Genomic DNA, 19,657 nt, shown 5'->3' with positions numbered 1-19,657 from the left:
GCCCGTAGTTTTGCTCTCACTGTAGTCAGACCTGGTGTGCTCTACTCTCCTGCTGCAATAAATCTGCTCCTATGGTCCCGATTACAAAACCTACACCCCTAGAAGAGCCATCCCCCACCATGCCTCAATCCAAATTCACTTTAAGATAATCAGAGGGTGGGGTACTCAAGAGAAAAAGATAAACCTGGATGCTGCGACAGTGGTACAAGTACCGCAGATATCCCTGGCTCTCCCAGGTGATGACGATGTAGCCAACCTAGTAACCTCCACCGTACGCCACACTGCTCTATCCATTACGACCTGTGGGGACGACCTCCTACCCTCAAACAGAAGATCGTTTCTGTCCAACCATATATGATGGCCACATAAGCAGCCACAATCCCGGTCTCTGCGACACTCGGCCTCTGAAGGGAATCACTCAAACACGAGAGCATATCCTCCACCGACTCCCATAACGAAGGAAGAGGCACTGGTGAACATCTCCAGATCTGCACAGCTGTAAGGCACTGAAGAAGAACATGGCTGATGGTCTACTCAGCGTCCGGACATATCTCACATATCGGATACATCCGCATCCCTTGCCTAGCAAGCATACTCCTGATCGGTAGACTGCTCCAAACTATCTTAAAAAAAAAAAAAAAAAAAAAAAAAAAAAAAAAGCACCATCTGCGAATGCACCCTCATCTTTCAAGATCCATCCATCATTAATTTGCCTGTCAGCGCGCACCTTCGTCCGGTCCAACATATTTGTCTGGCTCGATCCGTGGAGTCGTCCTTGAGGTCAGCCTGCGAGAGTCCCATATCGACAAAAGGAGAGTATACATCCGAGAGTGCTTTTAGTGTCCCCACCAACCCGCACTCAAAAAGCAAGTGTAACAAAGGTTTTAAGATTGGAAGTAAAAACGACTAGACAGATATCACCACTCTATCCTGTCCCTGTCTTAGGTGGCCACAGCTGTTTCCTCCGACGTGCTACGGCCTTCATGCTTGACCTCTCCCACTGCTACGGCTCACTGCCTTCCACCTTGAGAGCCTTGTGGACCCCATCGCTCCACCTCCATATCAAGTGCCAAACTAATCCAGCCTCTTTGGTCCGAGAAAGAGGGATCGTCGTCCAAATGATATCCATCCCCGGACTTTTTACCCCTTCACGGGAAGTCCTCCGCACGGCCGCGTTCTCTCTTGTGGACCAGTCAACTCTCTCACTCCCCTACCATTTCTTTCTTCAAGCTTAATCCAAACCCCGCGCTTTCCCCAAACCTCCTCCTCCTCGGCTTTAAAAGATCCAAAATCTCTCCTTTATTCCTACTTTTTTTCCCTCTTCCTTCCTCATGCTTTCGCTTCTGCTCTTCTCCGGCTTCAGTTTCGGCATCTTGTCCTCTCCCACGGTCTTCGAATTCCTCCAATATCCCTTTTTTTCCTGATTTTTCTGATGGGATTTTGGCCCTCTTTCGCCTATGTTCTTGCCGAGAGATAAAATAGACGCCTTTCGGTCGGAGCGGGGGGAGATGGAGCAGCGGCGGCAGCAGCAGGAGAAGGGGCGGGGGACGCGACGGCTGGAGCGACGGAACGCCGTGAAGAACATCGACTACGACGCGTCGGACGAGTCCCCCGTCATCCGTACCACCCGATCGCTGGACTTCTTGTCATCGTTGTTCTCGAAGCAGACGAGCTTCCGAATTGGGGGCAGCATCGAGGGCGAGGTCGACCTCCTCTACCGCAGCCTTGGGTTGACGGGACCCGATGACTTCGCCATCCCCGTCACCGCCTGGGAGGCCCGGAAGGCCCGGTGCTCCTCCGACCTCCTCCCCAGGTCCCGCCTCCTCTACCCTGATAGCCCCAGCCCCCAAGATCCCACCTCTGCCCCGAATTCTACGCCTGCCGATCCCCCCAGCACATCGGCTGAAGAATCCGTCGGCCGGCAGGATGTCCGGGTGGAAGTTCCAAGCCAGCCTGACAGGCCCGTGGCTGAAAGTAAGGTTCTTGATGGTGAAAATCCGAAGAGTTCGACTTCGTCTCCAATTGTAAAAGGAGGAGATGGAGGAATTAGAGGTTTTCGCCCTCCAGCTTTTGCTCCTTCCCCTGTGATTTTGACTCTTTCCCCTCCACCATGGAGGCCGCTCGCGCCGCCTCCATCAATGTCCATTTCTGCCATGGACAAGGAAGGCTCGACTTGGGATATATTGAGGTCCTTTGCTCCTGATGAAGAGAACAATGATCTTGGCGCGGAAGGGGGGAGAAGGAGATCCTTTGACTCAGAGGAGAACGAGGAGGAAGAAGCTCCTGCTGGTGGAGAGGTTGCGGTGGTGGAGTTGACATTGGTGGAGACGTCCGAGGGCTTTACCGGGACATCGTCATACTCCACCATTAATGACGACGACACCTCCAGTACAGCTACCGAAACAATGTTTATCGTCTCGCCGAATGGCAGGGTCAAGAGGAGGATCAGGTCATGGATGCGAGGTGGGCTCCTTGGGAGCGGTTCATTTGGGATGGTCTATGAAGCAATCAGCGAGTAAGTAATCATGCAACCTTATAAGTTGCTGGATCTTCTTCATTTATGGTTCTTTTAATGTAGATTTTTATATGTGCATATAACCATCAGAACAATCTTTTGAGCCATGACAGATGTTGCTGCAACATTCACATAACTCCTACTTCGTTCTCTACTTCTTATTCTTATATCTGTGTTGCCTTTTTACAAGTAACTGCAACTAATTTCTGTAAGTATTTTTGTTTTCAGATATATTGCGTTATGCTTAGGGATTTTGAATCCTCAAAGAGACACTAGGGTGAATTTTAACAACTGGTTGCATACTGTTATTCTGATCATCATCGTCGTCGTCATCATCATCATAATAATAATAATAATAATTGAGAACCATTTCTAGTACATGCTGATAAGAGGTGAGATAGTCATAAATCTACCTTAGGATGTTGCAAAATTTGAAGAGCGAGTTCTAAGTAACACTATGTATATAGGTATATGCTGCAGTTAGTATGGAGGACCCCGACCCTTGATCCGTCATGAGTTCTCGTAATTCTTTTACCCTTCACATTGGTTCAATGGTAGTGTGTTGAACTTTCATGCATTTAGGATGGCCAAAAACTAAATCAAATCAACAAGATTAACATGATTGTCACCCATTGCTACTTATCAAGAACTTATCTGTTTTCTTATTCGGGGCATCAGATAAAGATTTTCTTAAAAAATACATTGACAATGGTGATTAATAATCAATGTTATAACTGGGAAGTACACTTTGTTATATTCAAAGTTAATCTTCTTGATCACTATCTCTGGTTTCCATGTATAGAGTCAGTGATCCGCTAGTCTAATATATTTAAAGCAGAAGATGGTGACAGAGCTAAGTTGCATTAAGTTGCAACAAGAGGAGAGATATTCTCCACTTTTAAACCAACTTCCCTCCAAAATGTTGATGCTGTAAATGCTTATTGTTTACAATCAACTTTCAGTCTGTACCTCTGTATATAGAAGACCACTAATTTGATTAACTAAAGCTATTTTGGATTGCTAAAGAGAATGTAATGATGTTATTGACACATGAAGGTCATAAAAAATCTTATTGATTGCACAACTTCTTATTGTTACAAGTTATGCCCATGCCCAAGAAAAGCCCCACTCTACGACTACAGGTGAGGACCAGTAACTGCTGTACTTGCTTGTGAACAAAAGGCACTGTTTCTTGTCTCATGCCAAATGCTAATTTCTAACACCTTATATGGGAAAAACTGTGCTTAAGCACCCGGGTCTTTGTTAGCTTTCAAAAAGAATTCCTTTTAAAAAAAAGGATGGAACCAACAAGAGAGGGGAAAAAATTATGTAAGTGCCTTGAGCTCTAGTACCGAAACAATGCAAAGAGGGGAGAGTTCTCAAAGAGATTAGACATGAGGCCGAGAGGAAAAAAAAAGGAAGAAGTACAAAAGGAGGTGTATAGAAGCTAAGGGACTCAAGTTCAACATATGGCTAGTGAAATCCTTCATCCAACAGCTTCAAAAGCTTCTCATAGTCACTTGAAAGATCTGCACACAAAATCTTCAAAAGTTTCTCTTAATCACTAGAACCCCCCGCCCTCCCCCCTTCCCTTTTGAAGTTCTCCTTTACTATTGAAAAATATAACTATTGTATTTTTGCATGAGCTAGATTGTATCTGCTTTTATTGTCTGAACTTCATTTGATGATTACAATTATCAATTCTAACTGAGAAATATCTTCTCTGCAACTTGATTATGATCTTTAGCCATGAGGTCCTATGCTAGACTTTTATGAAACATATTTATCTGCACAATGCGTCCCACTTGAGTTCTGTAGATAGTGAATCATAATATCCGACTCCATAGAGTAGCAAATAAAAATAAGTTTCTGGTTAATATCACTTCCTCTGCAGGATATTAGCTATGATTAGGTTATCATCATACTAGTATGAGTTATTGGCATTTTTTTTGATTGGCTATGCTTATTTCTGTAATCTTCACAGTGAAGGTGGATTCTTTGCTGTTAAAGAAGTATCTTTGCTTGACCAAGGAAGCAATGCCCAACAATGTATTCTTCAACTTGAGCAGGTGGGATGTCGTCGACTCTATTTTAACTGTGTTGCGCTAGATGCCTTAATATTTATTCCGCCTGCTATTGTTCTTGAGTTACTCCTTTTCTCTTTCTTGTGAATATTGTGAAACTTTATTACTCCTTCAAATATGTTAATTGAAAATTCATCTGTTCATTTTCATAACTCTTTTATTGAGCATGTTATCTTCTAACTTCTGACTTATCCTTTCAGGAGATTGCACTTCTAAGTCAATTTGAACACGAAAATATAGTTCAATATTATGGATCAGACAAGGTACGCTTGCATAGACATTTTGATGTAGAATTGACTTATTGAGCCTTCCATCAATATTTCTATTCCATTAACATTGAGTTCCAATGATAAATGAATTTTCTTAAGTTCCCATTTCCTGATTTCCCCCCCTAATTTCTCGCTGTTGAGACACTAAACTGTTTGGCAGTCCTTGAAATTGATTATTTCTTGTTGCTTGGTGACTATGGTGTATGAAAAGAAAATGTTATCATAAGTCTCAATTGCTTATAGCTTAGTGGTCATTAGGAACTTATGCTTACAGAATTGCTGGATATTATAGTTTATTTGTTTTTAGTTGATCAATATTATCGTATTGCCTATTCTACTGCAGATCCGTGCTTGCATACTCTGTTGTGTTACTATTTCTTTTTGCTAAGACATGGATTTTCTTTCAGGAAGATTCAAAACTGTTTATCTTCCTCGAGCTTGTTACTCAAGGATCTCTTGCATCTCTATATCAGAAGTATGATCTGCAAGATTGTCAAGTCTCTGCATTTACCAGGCAGATCTTAAATGGTTTGAAGTTTCTTCATGACCGAAGTGTGGTGCACAGGTGAGGCAGCTGTTTTAGTTTATATGATGATACTTTGCTCATACATTGAATTTCTTGATATTGTGTTCCAATAATTTGATAAAATACCCTATAATATGATCTTTTGTTCCTCAATTGTATTCATTTATATGCTGAAAGATATTATATGTCACTAAGTAATCTTAGCTTAGAAAAAGGGTGCATTCTTGCCTATCAAAACAAACGTACTTACTAAAGCCCATATTTGCTGCCATTTACTGGAATGGAAGATTTGAAGGCTGTGAATGTAATTATTCTTTGGCTTCCTTTTTGCTTATTAGACACAATAAGCCTAATAGTTTAGGCTCCTGATTTGAGGTAGTCATGTTCACTATTCTGCAAGGTCTTTGATTATTTCTGTTCATTTTCTGCGAAGCAATAAAAATTGTAATAGTGTCAAGGAGCAGGAGAAAAAACAGACCTCAGATTACAAGTGCACATGCGCATGTGTGGTGAAAGGCCCATAGGCCCACATACCCAACTAGAGTCCGCTAGTTGAGGAAGCATTAAATACAACTCAACTTGCATAAATTCTCCAATTTGGGACTAAAATTAAATGAATTAGTTGAGATTTAAAGGCTTTAATGGTTGAACCTTTCCAACAAAAAATCAGAAAAATATTAAATAATTACATATCTTCTATCAAAAAAAATCTACACTAATATGTTGTGTACATGGAAAATATACAAACCTCACATTACAAGACTTTATCATGGTATATTATTCAAGATAATATGGTTTTGCATGATGTAATTTTGATTATCAGTGATTTAAAACATTTCCAATTTTGCCAGTTTCTTGGTATATGGATAAGGGAATACTTTTCTTCAACTGATGTTATTATCCTGTTGTTTTGCCAGGGATATTAAATGCGCGAACATTTTGGTTCATGTAAATGGATCTGTAAAACTTGCTGACTTTGGATTGGCTAAGGAGGTCAGTCTCCCCTCCCCCCCCTCTCTCTCTCTCTTGATGCATGTGACTTTTCAAATGTTTGAAATTTAGTTGAAGCAGTACTTCTCCTATGTACATTTTCAGATAACCAAGTTCAACATGCTGAAATCATGTAAAGGAAGTGTATTCTGGATGGCTCCAGAGGTTAGCTTAATATTCTTTTATTTATTTAACCACCTGTAATTGATGTCCCATGCTGCTAGACACAATCTTAACTCCATAAATTCTGAAAGTAGCGAGCAATGAATGGCATGGGATGTCTCGATTAGTTATAGGATTGCAAAATGCATATATAACACCTCTCTTTCATTTTAATTTGTGGCATTTTGTATTTGGGGAAACATGCATTTTGAATAGAGAATGCCACTACAGACATGGAGTCAAAAAAAATAAAAATAAAAATAAAAATATCTGAAAATGTAGATGGAGGGAAATGAGGGTCCCGCTGATGGTTGGGGCATGTGAATTAGTTGCATATTTTCCAAGATTAATTTAATTTATATATCCATGCATCGCTTATGTGCAGTTATTTTTGTAGAGAAATTCTTTTATGCTGGTCGTGACGGATACAAAGCAATTGAAATAAGAAACTTTTTTACTACCAATTTTATGGATATATATCATTGCATATTTTTTGGGCAAATGAAGAATAGAAAAATATAATAATGATGATCTAGGCTCAATTTCACACAGTGAGAACAAGAAACAGGCAAACTGATTATGTTGTCATTAAATTAAAGTAGTACCCGTTTAAAACAATTCTAAGATATCTTATATTGAAAGAGTTATTACAAGTTTGTGCATAAAAAGAATATCATCACAGTTTGATCAAGTATTAAATTTTACTTATGTCTGATAAATGAAATATATCTATTTCATTTTCTTTCGAGTTCATCACAAAGTCCACTTATTGAGTCTTGAATTGATGCCTTTCATTTCTAATATTGTATATTTGTGTTTGAGATAGTGATAATAAGATGGAAAAATTGCAACATCCTAAGATCTCACTGAAGAAAACTTGCCAAAAGTTATATTTTGAGGTCCTTGCCCATGCTTAAGTATCCAAGATCTTCCTAGCTAATATTTTGAGGTCCTTGCCCATGCTTTCATAGGTCCTCTCACACTCCTCCCATTTAAGCCCTAGCATTCTCGCCAAGGAAAGGGTCCAATCTAAATCACAAACACCATAATCCACAGCAGCAGTGTCCCTTGGTCCACAAGTGCCATTGATCAGATTAGCTTTGATGCCATTTATAACAATCCAGAACCTCATCCAAAAAGACTAGCCAAAAGTTATATTTTGGGATTCTTTACCCTACTTAAGTACCATACTTAACACATTGGTCTTTGTATAGATCCATTACTCTTCATCGTGAATAATTGCTACTTATTAGTACTGATTACTATATGCAGGACATTATCTAGCAAATTGTTCGAAAAGTAAAGGATCCCTTCAAGGGTATCATGTATTATACTTGTTCATTGTTCTTTTATAACTTGCACCAATATATAGAATCAAGTAGGTTTAAAAATCAAGCTTAGATGATACGATCGCTATCCAAAGACAGATGATGTAGCCTTTCTGTTCTTCACAATGCACTTGTTACTTTCTCACTCCCACTGAATGTGTGCTATATGTTCTATGATGGCACTATATCAGACATATTTGATTTGAGTCTAGATGTAAACATTTGCTGGTGGTGATTCCTAACCAAATACTTACCTGGAGATGAAGAACAGATATGTTTCTCATCTAAATTTCAATTAAAATTCCTTGGAAAAAGAAAACACATGCACACAAACAATTATATGTGGATGTATGTTCATATATTATCCTATGTCATTCGTCACGTTATTGGGTTCAGATATATCTTGATCCAAATCCAACTCGGATAATCTCTTACAACTCTTTTGCAGACTATTGTTCCTGTTGGACTTGATTAGGTTTTAGATGGGCCGTCTATCTTTTGTGACAGAATGGAGAATGATGTTATTTTTTTCATCATCTACTGTGTTCAGAATAGTACTGCATGTATTTTTTAAAGATGCCATTTCATAAATTTGTGCATGGGTCTGCAAGTTCCTATTAAATGGGGAGTTGTCATTTTTCAGGTTGTTAATCCTAGAAAAACATATGGGCCTGCAGCCGATATATGGAGTCTTGGGTGCACTGTCTTGGAGATGTTAACACGGCAACTTCCTTATCCAGATGTGGAGTGGGTGAGTAATCTGTTTGTTTGAAACAGTTAGCTACTGTTCTTTTTCATCTTTAAAGGACTCTTCTGCCAGTTCAGTAACGAAATAACAAACAATATTCCTGCTTAATTCTTTTACTCTGAAAGTTAACGTGCCATAACCGCAAACTTATTTACTTTATGCCTTAAATCTGGATTCCTTGAAAGCTGAAAGGTATCTATACTTTTGGAACAGCCACCTGCGGAATAGCAAGCACAGAGAATAGAATTTCACTAAATAATCAGCTGCATCTAGATGTCTTGAATAGCTCAAGACATGTAATTTTTTTTAATAAAAAAAGAGTGGTCTTGTAAATCTCCAATATATTAACAGGATAAAGTTGATATAAAGAAATGGTATGTTATAAAATTGCAAAAAGAAATGTAAGGATTACATTCAATAGCTCCAGCAGTTGAACTTGCTTTCAAATTCTGAACACCTAGGTTAGCAATGGGTTTGGGTAATAAATCCTGGAGGATGAGATGAGTAGAAGGGCATAGGAGATGTGGCACATTGACAGGATTAGTGTATGGAGGAGAATGAATCAAGAACGCAGATAAAGGAAGAAAGAGGTAAGCAAGTTTAAAAAATTTTATATTATGGCTCGCAGGTTCAAATTTATGCTAAATACTGCCAATTATGATAAGAAGTAGTTCTGGATTGGGAGATGGAGAAAGGGCCAGTTGAAGGTAGCAAGGACTCAGAGTTTCGTTTAAAATAAAAAATTAATTAATGTTGTAAAAGATGGTTATGTGGATGAAGGCTGGCTAGGTGAAATACTCCAGACCCATTATGGTAGATCTTAGCCTCCCCATGCCAAAAGTGAGTTCGTAAACAGGTGGATTTCCTTGGTTCACATCATGAGCTGATCAATCTCCTTATGATTCTGGCGGTCGCCACTAAAGATACAACAGTCCCCATGCATTGCACCCAGAAATGACAACTTGCAGGGAACCATTGGATCTCATTCCACATTCTGTTGGATTACCTCTGTTGCGTGCTGAACTTTTTCTGGAAGCAAGAGTGTGTTGGCCAAGCTGAATGAGCTCTTTTACTAGCTTTCTTATATATTTTAGATTTGACATATAGGATCATCTCTGAAATTTGAAGCATCCTTAAAGAATGCTCTCAATATAAGAGTGTGGCGGCTGCTTCTTTGGTTTCCAATATAAATTGTCTTATTCACTTATTCTTATCTTACTATAAAATTAAGCATTAGAGCAAACTTTATTTTAGTATTTTGATAAAGATGCTCATATGCACTCTTTGATACATGTGGGTTGTGAGGTCCCTTGAAAATTCAATATCCATGTTATCATTAATGACTAACTTCTGGCAGTTTTGAAGTAACAGGCTGTTTGTATATTTTTCATCCCTTGCTCAAAATTGTTCAATGTTTAAACTTTTAAGCTGAAGACTTCTTCAAACTTGTTCCACATTTATGTCAGTACTTTATAATGCAATTAGGCAAAGCTAGATAGTAGTTCGAGTAACAATATACTTATTGTCACATCTTTTATGCAGAATAATTTGTTGTTGATATAATTTTGGAGAGGATGAGTCTATCCAGAGTGACCCAGACGTTATAAAATACTTTGTTCGAATCATATACAACTCTTTATGAAACTGTATCCCAAGAAGGAAGCTAAAAGTAGCTATAGCAGCAAGTTTATATAATAGCTCGTATCTTATTTAAAGTTTGTAATTAAGGTAATATCTTTACAGATCATTACTCATAAAGTGATGGAAAAACACGGATATTGACATATAAAACAACTCGGTCAGATCTGTCTGGTGTATCCCTGTACCTATATGTCGACAAACTTGTTGGGTCAAACCTAAGAGGATTGGAGGTGAAACCTGTTCGAGCTGGCTGCTTGGTCAAATAATGTCATCAGGCTTTATTTGTGACGTATAGCAAGTAGGTTGAGCCTAAATATAGAATTTTCTTCATGATTGAGCTAGTCGGTCCCCTTGACGATGGTTATGTTTATCGAGCTCGGCGGACCTTAATCGGCCAAATAGCCATCTCCTATACCAGAAATATGCAGGAGTTTCAGAAGATAAATCTAATTCTCATTGCTGAAAATTTCGTGTTATTTTATAAAACATGGGAGTTTGAGATGATGAATCCAATTCTCGTTGATGAAAATATCTTACCCATCTTATAAAGATACGGAAGAACGAAACAATATCTCCTAAAAGTAAATAGCAGAAGATCATAATAACTTTTTCTTTTGAGCCTTGTTGTCATAGAAAGTGCTTCTAGCAGTTAACGCAGCTGGAGTAGATATTGCAGCTTCTTTAGATTTCTCCATCTTATTAGTTTTCCATGCCTACCATGCAACTACTATGCTCGCCTTTTCCTCTTAAGTCAAAATTTGAAAGTCTGAAGATATTTTTTACTTCTGTTTCATGCTGCAAGCTGTAAACAACGGTTTTATAATTGTTGGAAGGAGTTGCTAGCTACCTCAATGCCCTACGATGTTCTTACTAATTGTTCATTCTCTCTAATTTGCAGACTCAAGCTTTCTTCAGCATTGGCCAAGGCCAACAACCTCCTATCCCCAACCACTTGTCAAGAGATGCTCGTGATTTTATCAGTCAATGTGTGAAGGTTAACCCAGATGAACGGCCTTCTGCTGCTCAACTATTAGAGCATCCATTTGTGGTGAAACCGCTGGCATCTTCTTCGGGATCTGGTTCCTCCACACATGGTAATGATTGATGGAATTAACTAAAAAAGGGAGTTGGCACTCGGGTATGACTAGATAAAGCATTGCACTGCCCTTTCATCCTGGCGTCCCCCTAATGATATTGCCGACTTTAGGCTGTTAAATTTTTGCTTTTCAGATGACAATCTGAAGAGTAAAACAGATATTTGTAGGCTTTTGCGCAAATTGGCGTGCAGAAGGTTGGATCCTGCCCTGATTTACAAGCAGATTCTTGGAAGGCAAGGAATACAATTTTTGGTTTTCATTGTGTCTAAGAGTTTCACCAGTAGTATGATTTATTTATTTTTTTAAGATTTTTTTTTCAGGGTAGTTTCGATGTTGTTTTGGTTCATATCCTTGCAAAGTCAGTCATGTATTTAGGTGCGGAGAAGAGAACTGGATATGCACCCAAATGTGGGTGAGATGAGTGCATGAATATGTAAATATGTAGATTTATTTAAGTATCATTTTCAAGGCTATGTTTGCTTGGTAAAATCTCAAAGTATTCTTGTGCCGAGAAGATAGTAGTGCTTGGCTGTTTAGAAAGAAAAGACAAATGATGGTGGACCCCGCAGGTCAAAGATACTGTTTGGCAGGCATCATAAAAACCAAAAAGGGCACGGTCAGATCATTAAGAACCTAGGCAATGGATGAGATATAGATTACGAGAGTCAAACCAGACCTGATTCAAATTAAGACAACGCATAAATTTTTCAATAATTGCTAAGGCAGCATGAATGTGACCAAGACGAGTTCTATGTTTATTTATTTATTTTCCCCGATGTTCAGATGTAAAATACCAATGTCCAAATACTTGGGATTCATCCGCCTCCGACGTGGTGAAGAAGCTCAAGAACTCAACAGTTGAGTATCATGTTCGAAGACAGACTGGAGCTCACGGTAGAACTTGTTAGTGAATTCTAACCATGACCATGCGACATAGTTATGGCATGTTTCCAAATTATTTTACTTAAAAAAATCTCATCAAGCTTTGTTGCTGCTCTCTTAATTCTCGGTCACATAATTTTATCGATACCCAAAAAAGAGAGAGGGGAGGGTGGGGAAAGAGATTAATTAGAAGAAAAAAAAAATGCAAATTGAACTCCAGCCGCTGTAAGGCCTTCAGTTTTCTTGAATGCTGCTGTGGAGCTTGTTAATGCCATTTCCTCAAATATGATCCTTTTTCTGTACATTCACTCTATGAACTCAACTCGATGACCTGGCAAAAGTATAAGAGCTAAAGGAAAGAATGCATTCAACAAATATATTGCAATCACAGTCATCCATCAAATGCACCTGCTAATAAACTGTGGCCCTCAAATATTCAGTTTCAAAAATGTTTTATCGTCTTTTCAATGGTTTGTACAAGCTAAAATTCCACATTTAATATTGCTTGCATTTTCGTCAACGCATTCCTCTAACCCACATTCAAGGGTTCAAAGCAATATCTGTCCGCAATAGCGACATGAAACCAGGAAAGTGCTGAAGCAGAAAGTGATTGAAGTCATTCTCTCATCCACAAGAAACATCTACTACGTTAAGTATTTTGGCCTGAAGACGGGGATCAAACATGTCCCACTGGCTTAATTCTGTTTTTAAATCACCAGAACCAGCCAGAATTAGCCCAGCAACTTTGGGCGGCAAGCTCAGCTGTCTTTCGCACGTAGTTATGACCCTTCTCCATCCGAAGCCGAGCTAATCGCAGTGCTGATTGCTCTCCTCGTCCGTGCTCAGTGAATTTGTGTACAGCTGCCCAAAGTCCCAAAAAGCGTTCCGTTTCCATCCATATCCACGAATCCATATCCACGAATTTGTGTACAGCTGCTCGAGTCAGAAACTGATCACCCCTTTCATTGCTACCCCCGAGTCACTCTATAAAGAGCTTACCGTCTTCTGGGGAGTACATAAGGTAGCTACCGACCATCAAGTCAGTATCTGATAAAAAAAATTTTAAAATATAACAAAACGAGAGAAAAAAACTGAAGCTAGAATATTATGTCCTAGTAACTAGGCCACTATCTGCAAATAGTCCAACCTTGTATTTGAGATTTTTCTAATGACAGACAGTTGCAAATTAATTTCCAACATCTTGACTTGAAACATATTTGTGCTGTGCAGTGTACTCACTCCAAAAAACTATTTCAGAGGTTAAAGTAAATGCTGAACCCTACAGAAATGCACACGAGATGCAGAGAGACAAAAAAGTCCCGAAATTTCTTTTGGGAAGATTATCATATAGCACTGCAATTCCACAAAATACATTTACCTGGCGAGCAGTCTCCTACCAAAAGAATCTCAGCTATTGGATCCAATCTTTGGCTTCCTCTTGTATGTTTTATCAAATTCATCTCCCACTATGACCCAATTTATCATTTTGCATTGCTTGATACTAGATGTGATCATTGAAAAGATTTCCTGCATATTTCAAAAGAAATGACATATGCAAGAAACATGTTTTTCTTTACACATGATTTTGAGTCTAGGAGGCGGGTGATTGCAATTCCCCTGTCATTCTAAAAAAAAAATCCTGCATATTTCTACATATAGAAGAAACAGAAATTTTTTCTACATGTTTAAGACTCTAGGATGCAGGTGATTGTAATTTCCTTGTCACGCCACTACAATTAATACATATTGATGTAGGTATGTAAACAGATTATACTACTTGCAACCAAAAAATATAAAAACTCCAAATCACACTCCAGTAACTCTACTGCAGTGCAGAATTCAAAAATCCATCAAACATTTCTTACCAGATACAAACTGTGCTGGTGGTCGTCTGAGCATCAAATCACCAAAATTTAATGGCTGCACTAACTAGTGCTGAGCATGATATATAAACCTCATGTAGCACTGTAAGTAATCCAAAGGGTGAAAAAGGACTATTTTAAGAAGTCCTAGAAGTAGAAGCATGCTAAAATCCAGTGAATGGAAGGCTCAGTTAGACACTCATACACCCAAAAAAAGAGCACCCTGTAAATACAATCACAAAGCCAATTAAATCAGAAAAAAAAGGACCACAGTCCTCGCCTTATTATCCAACAAAATAGAAGGCCAGAGAGAGGGTGGAGGGGGGGCAATCAATGTTTAAACTATGCTAGAGCCCAGACCCAACTACAGAATGAATTTTTTGCACTTGAGTTCATATCATTAGATGCTTTTTTATTTTAGTGACTTTTCAAAATTTACTGCAAATTCGTCAATAACATGGCATAGAGAATAACTTACAAAAGTTCCTCTTTCCTCTCATAAAGAAAGATCATACTGATTTCTTTGGTTCATCATCTTGCAGTTGAGGCCTAGCATCTTTCCCTTCCATGACTTGTTTTATCCCTTCTTGATAACCTTCTATAAAGCTCTTTAGTGCATCCCTGTACGCAGAGGCACGTGTCATATACACACGCTGCAGTGCAGGCCTTAAGGTCTCCATTCCGCCTCTTGCTGCAACCGCAAGATCCTCCAACGTTGAGGGTTCTCTTTCTTTAGATGCAGCCTTCTCCTCATGAGGTTTGCTATCATCCCCTGAATCCTTTTTATAGTCGTTCGGTCTGAGGTCAGGCCCAATATCCCGCACCCAACTAGCTGCATAAAGCCTAGATGCTTCCTTCAAAACATACCACCGCTCTATCCATGTCAGTTTCCGTCGTTTTTTGATATGCGGGGGATCAGGCAAAGAAGAAGGGAAAGCAATTTCCTTCAGATCACAGCGAATATAATCATACACTTTCCTACATACCACTTTTAGCTTCATACTACTCTGTAAGCCTTCTTAAATCAAACCAAGAAGTGTCCAAACAACATGAACCTACATCAACCCAAAAGCAAAGGTTCACAAGATTGTACTTCTTTCCTCTCCATCTTCCATTTAAAAGGTCAGGTAGTGATAATCTTTAAGTAAAGAAACAATAGAATAAAGTTAGAGGAAGTAGGACCTAGAGCCAAAGTTGTAAACATGGCCAATGACAGTTTATGAACAACCAGGTAAATAAAAGAAGAACAAGAAACAAAATGAACCAATTCAAAACAAATTATCTTGTAAAAATTGCCAGCATCATTATCTGGTGCTATTGGTCCATAGAAAGATCCTCAGTCCCGAAAACAATAGACAGAATGTAGGAAGAGGTTTCTTCCTTTTGTCAAAAATCAAAAGGGCTTTCCCGCGTTCCTCTAGAAGAGTTCCCAGAGGTTCTATCCTTCTCATTACAGATCACACTAAAAAGCAAATGGGCTCAAGTTTGAATATTTCATTTTTTCACCAAATAGATACTTCTATAGTAGCAAAAGATAGTCTGCAGATTCAGTCTGGATCCACAGAAGAACTTAAAATATAGATTCATAATTATTTCTCAGCAAATCTAGAACTGTTTGTCAAACAACCACAAAAAATCTAGAACCCCTCGAACATCTGTTACTAGTTAGGGATCCGGTGCCACAACCACAAAAATCTCAACATTCACATAGATTATATCAAATCATCACATAATCCATAAAATAACAAAAATAAAAAGACTAAAACCTAAAAACATCGATCTAACCAACCATCCAGCACCTAAACTGCTAAACTCTAAAATCTGGGTATCCAGTAGCTACTGAAAATCTGATGTAATAACGGTCATGAACTAAAGATTCTTCCAAAGAAAACAACAAAACAATATCCAAAGAAAGAAAAGCCAAAGAAACCCAAAATCTAGACCAGAGGAATTCAATATCCGGAACAGATCCTAAAACCATCAATCAGCCACCCATTTTTGCATCTAGATAGCAAAATCCAAGAACAACCCATCATTAGCAGTTACAAATCTGATGTATGAATTGCCATAAAGCTCAAAGTCCTTTGGAAAAATAGCTTCATCGGAGAGAAAACGAACCAACTACAAATCAAATTGGAGACCAAAAAGAGATCGAATATGGGAGAGAAAGATTACCAACAAGAGCGCCGATGGTTGTCAAAATAAAGCGAGCCCCAAACGGTTGCTTCTTACCTCTTTTTTTGGGGATGAAGACGGATGAGTCTTCTCGCTCTCTTTTTTCTCCATTTTAATGTCCACACTTCAGCTTCGAATTCACGAAATCACACCGGGGTCAAGGGCATGCCCTAACTTCGTTAGCGAGGGTGGCAATTTCAGACCCAAAACAGACCCGACAGCAGCCGGGCTAGGGGAAGGGTTCCGGTCAGCCAATCCCAACCTACTAGTCAGTTCAGGTGTGCCACTAAACACATCAGATCCATGTAGTAAGTAATTTTTTGATATTTATATTTATATATTTGAAAAAAAATATATAATATATAAGTTATTGGACCATTGATCCAAAACAAATGGTTCAAACTATATAAAAGAAAAAGAATAACCTACTTTGGAGGACTTAAGAAGGATCATCTCCACCCTACGGTCGTTCAAAGCTACCCATATTTTAAATGAGGCGAATAGGGTTGCAGATTGGATAGTTTCATTTGTGGCTAGCCACTCGGATGCTTTTGTTTGGGATTCGGTTCAGTCAGCCCCTCTCCAGTTGCAGGATATTTTATATGCCGCTGTCGCTGAAAATCGGTCCAAGGCACTAAGTTAGCTGAGCTACTGGAGTGCAACGACGATCAGTTGTTTAGATTGCAAAGGTCAGCTGAAGATCGTGATATGTCTCTAAGGTGCTGATGTGGTGGCCACTATGCTCGGATGGTGATGCCTCCAATGTTGGGAGGAAGAGACCATGCTTGAACCTTCACTCAAATGCCAGATCCGACTTGAAATAACAAAGACAAGAGAGTTCTCTTGCCAGAAAGTATCCAGCAGGGGACCCTACATCGCTCAAGTCAGATGGACTCTCAAGAAACAGTGAAATTGCAAGAGCGACAGAGTGGCAGCAAAAGGGCATAAGAAGAATTGAGAGCACTTACTTGGAGGGTCCCCGAGAGTGGTTTATGTAGGCAAAGGTCGGCATCCGTCAGCAAGGAATTCGGACGTGGGGATTGGACATTTTTGGTAATCGATTGCATGTCTTGAAGGTCATACATGCCTGCGTATCACACTCGTTCATCATGCGGTTATGAAAATTGTTCGTGATTGCGGCCAAGGTGTTGCCAGCAAAGGGGAGAGTTTGAAATTGAAAGGACTCTCCACACGCCCTGGAGTTGGCCACATGACGGACATTGATTTGGTTGGTCGAAGGCTATGTGAAATAGAGAATAGAAGGACTAAAGATATAATAAAAAAATAGGTGGGAAGAAAGAAGCATATGTGAAATGCTCAACCCCGGGTGAACATTTAGACCATTCTCCTCATTTTGTAGATAAATTCCTTGAGGAGACTTTGTAAAAGCAACTCTATAATTGACCAAAGCACTTCCATACTTCTTCCTTGTGAAAGTAATAAGAAAAGAAAGAAAAAATACTTCTGCAAATTCTGAAAATAGCAAGAGGCATCTCTAGGGTACCCCACATAAAAGCCACCAGAATCTCTTCAATTCATAAAGAAAGATGCCAGTTCGAGATAAGAATTCAGAAACTACCTATAACATTAAGCCTAAAATTAAGTATAAAAATCCTAGAAAATTGAAATTCCCAACCTTCTCTAAGAAGACCTGAACATAAGACTTCTAAGACTCACTTAGAATGGCAAATTAACTCAAAAAATAAAACCAAGAAATAAAATAACTATACTAAACCTAATTTGAATATAATCTACATCAAGTAGTGACTTGAATCTATAAACTATGTAACTTATGTCATGTCAACAACTTCATTTATTAGCTTCATCCTTTGTAAACATTTATACGCTTTATATATTGGTGTATACAACTATGATTTGTAAAAGTTATAATAATAGAAAACTTTCTTAAAACATTTGCAGACATGCATGCATGACTATATATGTATGTATGTATGTATTAAAATTAACGGAAGAGTGGACTAAGAGGTCAAATTCAATTAAGTATAAACAACTGAATCATCTCGGTGTCACATGAGAGACGTTAACCTGATGACTAGGGAACGCGGGGACCAGAGGCAAGACATCTTGCTGCATCATTGATCTATAAAATTTATAACCTAGCAACACCAACCCAGATTTTTAATCCAAGCGGAAAAATCAAACTCGTTCACACAATTTGTCAAACAGTTGGTGGACCACGAAAAGCCTCACGATGTGAGATCAAGTAAAGCCAAGCCAAGCCTCGGCCTGGCCATTGAACAGAGGAATGGTTATCACAAAAAGAGTTCGGAGAACGAGACAAGAAGAAAAAAGGGGCATACCTTGCGAGTGGAAATAAGGTCCGGGGACGACTGGCCTCGATTTCGGTGGATTCGTCTTGTTGTCAGGCCTAACTAGAAACGACTGCGGATCAGCGGATGGGATTGGGAGCGGCCGAGGACTTGGGTAAGAGATTGGAGATGTGATTTTCGCGGAAGGCTTCTGGCTCCTGCGACCCAGACGAGAAGACGCCGGACAGGCCCGGACTGCCCGCTGCAAAGTGGGAATGTGAGATTTGGGAACGGCGAGTCGGCGAACAGAGGCGGTAAGAGATGTCTTTGATCAACAGTGAACTGATCGAGGGTCTGGTTCCCCGGCCGCGGTAGCCCGTAGCCGCGGTACTCGCGGTAACCCCGGCCGGAGACGACCTCGCCGGGCTCGCCCCTGGTGCGATGGGAAGCAGCCCTTGGTGCGACGGGAAGTAGCCTCTTGCAGTGCGATTGCGATGGAAAGAGCAATGTAGCAGCGAAGAAAATTTAAGATTTTATGTAGCTCTTCTTTTCTACGCGGCCTTCCTTTGGGCCGGGCCGTAGGCGATCGCGACCTAAGCGCCTAAGGGTCGGGCCGGTCTTATACATACGTATGTATCCATTACACACACACATGCATGTATATATATATATATATATATATATATATATATATTATATATATATATATGTATGTATGTATATATATATGAATGTATAAATGTATACGTGTATTATATCTTTATCATTTTCGATATAGAATCATAAATGACTTCTAAAGTAAATAAGTTATACTCCTAATTATGATTTACAATGTATTTTGAATCCTAATGCATGCTATGATGATGAAATTTCATGCTCCAATAAGCATCGGCTTATTTTGCTTATGTACTCACGATCTTTTATTATGATATACTTTGTTTCTACAAACGCTACAAGATTGGAAAGCCCGTGACAGAGGACATGGGTAAAGATTTACCTGAGAGTTCTAATTTTTTCTGATTCTAGCGGCTTTAGTATCTTCCGCTAGAGACAAATAAGATCATGAATCCACTGTGTGTGGCATAGACTTGAAATATCCTGGAGAAAA

The 19,657-nt window shown here is 39.3% G+C and overlaps 2 protein-coding genes and 1 long non-coding RNA gene across 12 annotated transcripts; 1 reads left to right on the top strand and 2 right to left on the bottom strand.

Moving 5' to 3' along the window:
* Nucleotides 1–1,164: 1,164 nt before the first annotated feature.
* On the top strand, nt 1,165–11,850 carry LOC113462388 (mitogen-activated protein kinase kinase kinase 1-like). 5 transcript variants are annotated; one of them, XM_039130093.1, is made up of 10 exons: nt 1,165–2,515; nt 4,500–4,584; nt 4,800–4,862; nt 5,276–5,433; nt 6,312–6,387; nt 6,490–6,549; nt 8,518–8,625; nt 11,162–11,357; nt 11,494–11,593; nt 11,681–11,850. In XM_039130093.1, exons 1-10 carry the CDS (start codon nt 1,458–1,460, stop codon nt 11,733–11,735), a joined length of 1,959 nt encoding a protein of 652 aa, XP_038986021.1. In that variant the 5' UTR covers nt 1,165–1,457; the 3' UTR covers nt 11,736–11,850. The 5 variants fall into 5 exon arrangements, 4 of the variants coding, with proteins under 4 accessions (XP_038986021.1, XP_038986022.1, XP_038986020.1 ...); XR_005513314.1 differs by having other exon boundaries at nt 1,168–2,515; nt 11,162–11,401; nt 11,681–11,833; XM_039130092.1 differs by having other exon boundaries at nt 1,166–2,515; nt 11,494–11,833.
* On the bottom strand, nt 11,659–18,319 carry LOC120111904. The gene is made up of 2 exons (XR_005513315.1): nt 17,248–18,319; nt 11,659–13,289 (listed from the first exon to the last, which is right to left on the bottom strand). It is a non-coding gene; the product is annotated as an uncharacterized LOC120111904 (long non-coding RNA).
* LOC103701836 lies at nt 14,307–19,117 on the bottom strand. Of its 6 annotated transcripts, none has more exons than XM_039130098.1 (4): nt 18,601–19,117; nt 16,709–16,893; nt 16,280–16,541; nt 14,307–15,159 (listed from the first exon to the last, which is right to left on the bottom strand). In XM_039130098.1, the coding sequence occupies exon 4, from the start codon at nt 15,103–15,105 to the stop codon at nt 14,614–14,616; it is 492 nt and encodes a 163-aa protein (XP_038986026.1). In that variant the 5' UTR covers nt 15,106–15,159; nt 16,280–16,541; nt 16,709–16,893; nt 18,601–19,117; the 3' UTR covers nt 14,307–14,613. The 6 variants fall into 6 exon arrangements, with proteins under 6 accessions (XP_038986026.1, XP_038986027.1, XP_038986029.1 ...); XM_039130099.1 differs by having other exon boundaries at nt 16,337–16,541; XM_039130101.1 differs by lacking the exons at nt 16,280–16,541; nt 16,709–16,893 and adding an exon at nt 18,326–18,526.
* Nucleotides 19,118–19,657: the final 540 nt, after the last annotated feature.

This window comes from Phoenix dactylifera, chromosome 9, assembly GCF_009389715.1.
Source record: "Phoenix dactylifera cultivar Barhee BC4 chromosome 9, palm_55x_up_171113_PBpolish2nd_filt_p, whole genome shotgun sequence".
Classification (NCBI taxonomy): domain Eukaryota; kingdom Viridiplantae; phylum Streptophyta; class Magnoliopsida; order Arecales; family Arecaceae; genus Phoenix; species Phoenix dactylifera.
This window is presented reverse-complemented; position numbering and strand designations above follow the sequence as displayed.

What these genes read in the sequence shown, in the direction of transcription:
- LOC113462388 (XM_039130092.1), top strand. Translation starts at nt 1,458, where the DNA reads ATGTTCTTGCCGAGAGATAAAATAGACGCCTTTCGGTCGGAGCGGGGG. An exon ending in ACTTTGGATTGGCTAAGGAG is followed by an intron (nt 6,388 to 6,489) that starts GTCAGTCTCCCC and finishes GTACATTTTCAG; the next exon opens with ATAACCAAGTTCAACATGCT. An exon ending in TATTCTGGATGGCTCCAGAG is followed by an intron (nt 6,550 to 8,517) that starts GTTAGCTTAATA and finishes GTCATTTTTCAG; the next exon opens with GTTGTTAATCCTAGAAAAAC.
- LOC103701836 (XM_039130101.1), bottom strand. Translation starts at nt 15,105, where the DNA reads ATGAAGCTAAAAGTGGTATGTAGGAAAGTGTATGATTATATTCGCTGT.